This window comes from Diuraphis noxia, unplaced genomic scaffold, assembly GCF_037042655.1.
Source record: "Diuraphis noxia isolate RWA-SAM2 unplaced genomic scaffold, SU_Dnox_SAM2 contig0003, whole genome shotgun sequence".
NCBI lineage: Eukaryota > Metazoa > Arthropoda > Insecta > Hemiptera > Aphididae > Diuraphis > Diuraphis noxia.
This window is the reverse complement of record NW_028301713.1, coordinates 49,349,321-49,358,966: the sequence shown is the minus strand read 5'-3', so window position 1 is coordinate 49,358,966 and position 9,646 is coordinate 49,349,321. Positions and strand designations below refer to the sequence as shown.

The window sequence follows — 9,646 nt, the reverse complement described above, 5'->3', positions numbered from 1 at the left end:
CGATAAGCCTATATCTTAATACCGGTAATTCATAAATTCGTAATATATAAGTATAAAAAAACAAACTCGAACTTTGAGTGTTCGAAAATCGCAACATTATTTCATACTGTTATCTCCGCCTGAAGTGTCATAAAAGTACCTATATATATACACGGTACATATTTCAACTAAAGCATATGATTCATGTTGATTAGCAGCACTATCGATGATGGCAAATTCTAATATCAAAAAACGCTCGATCGGTTTAAAAACGGCGCCTTCGTACGATTCACGCACCAATACACCGATCGCTATCCATTTATACGCAATGCGTATTACGCATCGATCGTACGGATACGTCTGAAGTTCAATCGGTCGACCGCAACCGGAAAACACGATTATATACTAACCTCGCAGATTATTGCGATTTTCTATTCAATTTCTATCCGGAAATCGCCGTCGCGGGTCCACATAATAATAATATAAATCGGACGATGCGCACCGAAATGCCGTTGGTCTCGGGCACCGCTGCGTTGATAATCGTCGCGTTGGCTGGGTGGCCAGGACCCGTTCCTATGGAATGCGCCAGGATATTGGCCGTGGAGACGATGTGCGCCAGGAGCCACTGGAACTTCATGAGTGGCATTATCAAGGCCTTGGTGGACAACGGGCATACGGTCACCGCGTTCACGCCCTTCTTGGAAGGTGGCCGGGAAAACTACACGGAAGTGGACATATCCAAAGGGTTTACGGCCAGCCTGGACCTAAACTTGGTCTGGCTCGTGGAGAACTTCCGCAACCCGTTTAGGATGTACAGTGATTTCGTAGGAATTGGTAGGATGCAGTGCGACTTGGTGTACGGCAACGACGAGATGAGAAAACTGCTGCAACAGGACCGACCACAGTCGTCGGCCGCGGGGTTTGACGCTGTGCTCATCGAACCGTTTTGGTCCGAGTGCATGTCGTACGCAGCCGCTCGGCTCGGATTGCCGCTCATCTACGTCATGCCAACGTCGCAGATCGCGTTCATGGAGCACGCCATTACTGGTCACGTGTCCAACCCCGCCGCCGTTTCCAACGTTTTGACCATGCACGCCTTTCCCGAAACGTTCGTGGAAAGGCTGACCAACGCGGCGTTACTGGTCTATGGCACGGCGGTACAACGGTACAATGAACTCGTGTTCAAGTACACCGAACCGTCCAAACAGTACGATCAACACGATTCCGTACCGCCGTCTTTGGTGTTCGTCAACAGGCATTTCATTAGCGACGCCCCGAGTGCGGTGCCCAAGAACGTCGTCGACGTGGGTGGAATACATCTGAAAGCGGCCAAAAGTTTGCCAAAAGTGAGTAAAGACTAAGCATAAAATTAGTGGAATACAATTGAACGTAGGTACTCAAAATTGGTGATCAACGAGCATAATAATATTATTATTTATTATCATATATTTACATGTTTATTATAATATCATTCTCTTTTTTAGCAATTTACTAGACCCAATTTTTTAGCATACCCATACTAATAATAGCCTGATCAATAAGATTGAAACAATCTTTAAATACGTATAATTATTTTTTCAAATTTTTCATTCTCTGAACTACGTTAAAATACGTCCACTATGTCTTAAATGTCTACATTCTTTCCTCTAAAAACCGTATGTGCTAAACACTACCATATCAAATCTTGACCATATAATCGCTATAAATAATAATACGTAAGAAAAAATCATTTATACAGCTATAATTGTAAATTTTGTAATAATTGAAATACATTTTTATTTAAAACATTATTTAAACGAGATATTAACTAAAAGGTTACTTCGTCTTCATGTCACTTACACTACCCACGCCTCTTACAATTATGTACATAATATCATCATATAGTTATCCCAGGCAGCAATAATTTGTTGATTGACAGATTGTTTTGTTTTACATATTATCTGAATAAATATAATTTTTTTATTTCAGGATGTATTAGAATTTATCGAACAATCACCTCATGGAGTAATTTTTTTCAGTTTTGGTTCAACCGTAAAAATGTCTACAATACCGGAAAACATAAAAAAAGCGTTGCTAAAGGCACTTGAACGAGTCCCGCAAAGAGTGTTATTGAAATATGAAGATGAAATGGAAGACAAACCAAAAAATATTATGATGAAACAGTGGCTTCCCCAACGTGATATACTTTGTAAATATTTAAATATATAATATTATTTTCATAATACCATCATTGTCACATGAACTCAAATCGCCAAAGTCACAAATCATCAATTATTTGATGGTTAATTGATAACACATTAACACTTTTCTTACTTGTCGTTGCAGTGCACTCCAATGTGAAACTTTTCATTAGCCATGGAGGAATATCTGGGATCTATGAAGCCGTGGACGCCGGTGTTCCAGTCCTCGGATTTCCTTTGATCTTCGACCAGCCGAGAAATATTGACAATCTGGTTAACGCCGGCATGGCGATTTCGATGGACATACTGTCTGTCACCGAAGACTCGTTCTTAAACAATATCTTGGAACTGCTCAACAACAACAAGTAAGTCGAAAACTACTAGAAGAAAATACATTATAAAACGTTCACGATTAATTAAACTTACGATCCACTGCATGTTTCTGTAATAAAAATAAGGCACGAATTTAAATGTAACTAAAGAGAAGGGATTTAGGAAGTGATCTTAACTGTTCTGCTGAGTGCTGAGCATAAGTTTATAATATAGGTGGGTTATTTAGGTCAATAGCCGTGTCTATGATTTTCAAAAAATTTCAACATTTTTGAAAATTTGTAGAGTAATACCATGGCACACATTAACGATGTAACACGATTGTGAACGATTGTCAAAGAAATAATATTTTACACCTCATATTCAATCGATATCTTGTCGTTTATCTTAATTTTCCATATTGTAGTTCTATATTCCTACAACGACTAGAGGTCTTAGGGGCTATGAGAGCCTCCCCCTAAATATTTCCTCAACACGGTTAGGTTAGGTGGAAACAGAAACTGTATAGTTTATACAAAATATTTGCTTAAACATGGATTTATTAATTTACAAATTTAAAACAAATATGGTTATATTTAGAAAATTATATAATAAAATAATATGCATTTATATTAACCCTAATTATTGTTATTTTTTATTATTGTATTTACTTATAGATACTCAATGAACGCTAAAAACGCCATGAAAATATTCAATGATCGACCCATATCACCGGAATCGTTGGTCGTTTACTGGACGGAGTACATCCTACGTCACCATGGAGCGCCACACTTGAAGTCTCATGCGCTCAATTTGTCGTGGTATCAATATTACCTATTGGACGTGATAGGTTTCACGGTAGCATGCATATCCCTCGTCGTTTTCATAGTCTACAGTATTTTTAAATACGTTGTATGTACAAAACTTTTTAATCTTTCACGATACGTCAAAGCAAAATTTGAATAATTTTAATTCATATAATAATATTATTATGGTTTCATTTTCTCCGATCTCATATTAAGTGTTATACGTGTATATTTTCCTTATTTTCACAATGTATGTTTAAATTTATTATTATTATTGATTCCCACTAATATTATTCTTCAGAGTTCAGACTACGCCAGTGTACGCCTCCAAGGTTTTGAACGTTACGTATTGACTTGTTTTTTAAGAAACTCTTTCTAGCCCGATGCAAAGCTATGGTTTTCACGGTTATAATTTATATGGTACTGCTCATTTCACATGTAGTGTATATCGACATTGCATTAAAAACATCTTTCAATTATTTTTTTGTGTTTGCCGATTAATCAAATATTATGTTTTTAAATCCCAGCAATTTACAAAACATCTAATGTGTAAATTTACAACTTAAAGAGAGAGAGGGGTCAGAGATTTAATCAAGTACCTACGATTCTTTAATATTCTACGGCAGATAATTACCGAGTTGGGCCACGGCGAAATGTCCCACTTCGTATATTTAGGTTTATCAGAAATAAAATAATAAAACAATAATTGGTATAGACTAGTAACTCGCTGTGCGTTGTGAAGGTTTTTTTTTCAAACAAAATACGTGATATTAAATTAATTATTATTGATTTGTTATTCAAATGAAGGTAACAAAAAGCAATGTCTGTACGTTTGGATATTATAGACTTAAAAGGTACTATAATTGGCCTATTTTGATGAAATTTCAAAGATTGTTCTTTGAGATATCATAAACGTTTTGAGAACAGTTCTGACCACGCTAAAAATATATGCCAAGTGATTTATCCAAACTACACCAAGAGGATGTCACCTAATGGCCATCCCGATCAAATCAGTTCCCAAAGCGCGATAAGTAAACCAATGCCAATTTTCACTAAAACTTTAAAGTTTAAAAAAATTGGAAAAATACAATGCGAAGATAAATTCTTCAGACAATCGCATTTTTACAATGGGTTTAGGTTAAACTTGTAAATTGGAATAGAATAGCAAGGTATGTTTGTTCTTCAACCAGCATATAAACTTCACGGTTCATATTATATTAGTTGACAGTTGCCTACCAAAATAAACAAATCGCCTCCGTCCTATATATCTAGATCATACACTAGTTTCCTCCGATTAATTATATGATTATAATATATGGATTGCCTTCCATATAGAATTAAGTAATGCCGTAGTAGTTATTAAGTTTTGCAATTCATAAATTTAAAATAATCTCCTCATAACTATTCATCAATACTTCACAAACATTAATACCTAGCTTCACTTGGTGGTCTTTGGCAAACTCTCGTAACACCTTTCTTAAAAGCCACATCACCTTTAAAAATGATTCTCCTCCCCTCCTAATTTATTTTACAGTACCCGCACGTTCATAAAAAAACACAATTTTTGATTCCACGCTGCTTAACTTACTATATAATCTAACAAACATGCCATTCAAACGTATATAATGATACTACAAAATAAAAACCCCCTTTTCTTTCTAAAAATAACCTTTCTCACAATTGTAATAATATGCTCACACATCATGATTGTATGTTGTTTAAATATTCAATAAAGTAAATAACAATCAAGTTGTCGCACGCAGATAACAGTTAAAATCCAACAAAAAAAACACCATTGTCCACTGATGAAAGGAACGATTTGTATTATTTAATCACATGGGAACTTATACGTAGTTATGACTATCTGGCACAACACGTGTGAGCTATTTCGTGTGCCACCAGAGCAGGGGATGGTCCAATGAGGATCTCTGTCGCCAAAGACAATGCTAAGTCTTTGAAAACGCAGAGGCCTTTGGTGGAGCCACTTACAACCCTGGCTGGCTGGACCACGTCGTCTCCTCCCATCAGTGCATGAGCACCATCCAAAACTAAAACAACTTCAAGAGTGCAGGAGCACCTAAGAAACTTTTCAACACCAGATATTGCGAGCGACAGCTGGACCGTTTCTTTTTTAAAATCGAAATTTAACAGTGTTGTTTTTCTTTAATCTGAGTGTTTAATAAAAAACCTTTATTTATTTTATTGCGTCAACTGCATATCAAAGACAGCTGCGAATAAGGTAAGGTTCATGCGCATCAATATTCATATATTTATATAATTTTATATATTATATTATATTTATTATATTTTTATAATTTAATAATTAATATTTTATTACTACGGTGTACTTGATCGTTCTCGAATCACGACCTCGAGAACCCTCCGACGATCAGGAGGAAGGTATATAATAGCGCAATTTTAATATTTATATCTGATAGCTTATTATCCAGCTCTTATAAGAGTAGAGAACAATACAGATCCTTTAGTGTAACTCAATAAATCAACCAAACACCATTTTTATTTCTAATATCCACATATCTTCTACTAGTAATATATAACCATTGGCAAGAGCCTTAGTTATATAATAGTTGTATTAACTTAAATATTTTAGTTATATTATTATTTATTTTAGAGTATTATTTTTATTATATTAATTTATTTTATTTTATTTTTGCGTTATTACACAATATACATAAATTATTTTAATATACTAATGTATCCTGCAATCATAATGTACAATGTACATGTAAATTTATTGTGCTAAAGCATGTTTGTTTTAACAAAAATAAATAATTGTTACAGAAATATATTTTCAAGCAACACAGTGTATACGTGTAAGTAGTAAGTGGGGCACTCGAGCACACTTTTCCTAAAAATATCAGTAAAAGATCACAAGATTGATTTTCATCAGAAAATCATCAGAAAATGTAAACTTTATCAGAAACGCTCGCTTTATCAGAAATAGAACACAAAATGAAATAAATCATAAAAAGATCAGTAAAATGTAATTAAACATAAAAAGATCAGTAAACTGTAATAAATCATAAAAAGATCAGTAAACTGTAATTAATCAGAAATAGAACACAAAATGAAATAAATCATAAAAAGATCAGTAAAATAACTTTTTTCATAAAAAGATCAGTAAACTGTAATAAATCATAAAAAGATCAGTAAAATGTAATTAAACATAAAAAGAACAGTAAACTGTAATAAATCATAAAAAAGATCAGTAAATTGTAATTAATCAGAAATAGAACACAAAATGAAATAAAACATAAAAAGATCAGTAAACTGAATAAATCATAAAAAGATCAGTAAACTGTAATAAATCATAAAAAGATCAGTAAATTGTAATTAAACATAAAAAGATCAGTAAACTGTAATTAAACATAAAAAGATCAGTAAATTGATTGAATCACAAATAGATCACAAAATGAAATAAAATCCTCAAATACAAAATCTTTCAAAAGAAATTGAATATCTTATTTAAAAAAAAAAAAATAAAAATTATAATAAACGATGGCAAACATAAATTCTATAAAACATTTAAATAAACTTCGAGAAGAAATGAGAAACTGTGTAGACAAATTTAATAAGCTACAAGAAAATGAAATGCAAAATGAAATAAGAAACTCTATATTAAATGATGAAATCTATGTGAACTTTTGTAATCACGAATACTATGAGGATAGTGGATTAATTAAATATAATCTAAATACAATTCCTATTAAAGGAAATATTGTAATTGTCGATCATGGAAACAATATTTCTGGAAATGGAAAGCCTTATGCTTCTAAAATACTAGAATCACCAACATGGTTAGAAATTTGTAAGATTGCTAATGATTTATTAATTACAACAGGTGCTTTTTTTTACAAATATCTTCATGATATTTGTGTTGTTCAAGATTTAGGAAATATTAAAATATGTGTCCTTGGCATGGGAGGTACACACACTAAAACCAAAATGCTTAGAATATAACTAAATAATCGTCATTTTTAATAGAAATATTTCTATTAAAAATATTTAAATAAATTTTTTATAATTGTCAATAAATTCTAAACATAAATGTCCACATATAGGTGGATCATCATAGTTTTGAAACTTGTCATTGTTATACCACAGATTATCATCACCTAAATAATTTAAAATTTCAGGAGGAGGAGTACTCGAAAATGAATCAAAATATATTTTATAATTTTTTATTTTTTTCCATGCAACCCAATGAGAACCATTTTGAGTAGAATTATTTAAATTAAATATCCCACATTCATTTAACCAAGGTTTTTCAGGTAATTCATTTATCATGAAACAACCTCTAAAATTTTTTATATTATTTCCAAATTTTATTATATCAAAATTACTTAACGGTTCGATATTTATATTTTTAACTTTACTCCAAAAAGTTGTATAACAACCTGGATAATTTTTAATGTTTTTTCTAAATGTTGATATATCGAAATTAATCATTTTTTCGATTTTTTTTTTTTATTTGTCTTCAATCCAGAACCTTTATTTTTTTCCATTTCTTTATTGTGACGAATTATTTCCTCTTCTATTTTTTTCTTATGTTTAGTATCTTTATAACTATCATACAATGCAATTAAAGCTGGAGTAGCTACTGCTGCAGCTTCTAGAAAAGGTAAAATTAATGGTAAAAATCCACCTTTAATTTGCTTCGGTGTAATCTCCAACCTTACTCCAGAATTTTTTTTCTTGGCATTTTTTAATTTATCTATTTGATTTTGATCTAAATAATATTTATTTTCTCCTTTATATATTTTATCACTAGCAATATGAATTGTTGCATTAGAATTTTTTTTATGAGCTTCAGCCAATTTTTTTTTATGGTTTTCAGTTAATTTAAAATGCATTTTATTATACAAAATATTAAATTTTATTCAAATATTAAATTCATTCCTAAATATCTTTTTGTTTTCATTACATTTGCAGTTGTCAAAGCAGCAATTTTTTCATTCAAAGAACTATCAGAAGCATAAAATCTTTCCATTGCTTTTTGTTGTAAATTTTTATCAGCGATATGTCTTGTTTTAGTATCTTTATGATCTTTATAAAAATAATCATGTTCTCTTGCATATTCGTCTAACTTGTTAATCGGGGGAATATTTTTATCTAAATTTGTAAATGGTCCTAGATAATTATATCCAGGCCAATGTATCGGAGGTAATTTTGAACAATTTAAAAAATCATTAAAAAACCCTGAACCTTTTATAATATCCTTTGGTAAATGTGAAATATACGACATTAAGTATTCTACACCTTTAACGGGAATATCAATTATCTTTTCTATTTTTTTAATACAAAAATTAAGAATTTCAAGTTTTTCATCATGATAAGTGTTTTTTCCCGATCTTTCTGCAGATGATATAACATGTAGTCTGTCAATTAATTGTTTAATATTATATTCTAACTTATTTGTTGTTTCTTTTGGTAAATTTAACAAAGATTGTAGTAAATATTCAACACCTTTTTTGGGAGTATCAATCAGTGTTTCCATGTTTCGTTTAAACAAATGAACAATACCAAGTTTTTCATTATGAAAACCATAATTTCCCGCTATTTCTTCTGCTAATATAAAATATAGTCTGTCAATTATTTTTATTATATTATCGATATAAATAAATTCAATAGGATTATTTGTATATTTTATTAAACCTTCTCCTTTGGGTAAACTTTGTGATTCTTTCAGTGTTGGTGATTTATCTTTTTTTGATGTTTTTGGTTTACTTTCTTTAGTTTTTGTTGATGTTAGTTTAATTTTTTCCCAAATAGGTTTAATCATTTCATTATATTTAGCACTTCCACTTGATTTAGGTTTTCCTGTGTTAATATCATTATTTTGGTATATTGAATCTGTTTCAATTAATATTTTTTCATAATTTTCAAAATCTTCTTTTGTATAAAATTCTGATTTTGTAACATCTGTATGAGTTAATAATCTCCACATACCTGGGGTTAGTATATGTTTTTTTCCATTTAAAATTATATCATCAAAGTCAAATATTATAGGGTATTTTCCGATCATGAATTCATCAGTTTTACTTATATAATATATTCCAAATGGATTAACACCTTTAGCTTCATTTGGTAAAGTTGGTAAATATTTTTGCGCATTTTCACCTAATATTATTATATTTTTAGGCATAGGAGATTTATTTGTTGTTATTAGTGGAGAACTTTTAGGTGTTTTCATATTATCTTGATCTTCTGTTAATCGTAATAATTCTGGATTACGAGGTTTATAAGGAGTAGGTATTATCATCTTTTGAATATCATTATCGGTTTTAATAGCAACCTCTTTAACATCATTAACAGATGATTCAACGTTTGATAAGGCTTTTAATATTGGTT

At 31.1% G+C, this 9,646-nt stretch overlaps 1 protein-coding gene across 2 annotated transcripts; it reads left to right on the top strand.

Annotated features, from left to right (window-relative positions):
* Nucleotides 1-210: 210 nt before the first annotated feature.
* Nucleotides 211-4,035, top strand: LOC107164229 (UDP-glucosyltransferase 2-like). 2 transcript variants are annotated; one of them, XM_089224307.1, is made up of 5 exons: nucleotides 211-1,325; nucleotides 1,948-2,167; nucleotides 2,305-2,524; nucleotides 3,146-3,380; nucleotides 3,576-4,035. In XM_089224307.1, exons 1-5 carry the CDS (start codon nucleotides 474-476, stop codon nucleotides 3,651-3,653), a joined length of 1,605 nt encoding a protein of 534 aa, XP_089080433.1. In that variant the 5' UTR covers nucleotides 211-473; the 3' UTR covers nucleotides 3,654-4,035. The 2 variants fall into 2 exon arrangements, with proteins under 2 accessions (XP_089080433.1, XP_015367457.2); XM_015511971.2 differs by lacking the exon at nucleotides 3,576-4,035 and having other exon boundaries at nucleotides 3,146-3,483.
* Nucleotides 4,036-9,646: the final 5,611 nt, after the last annotated feature.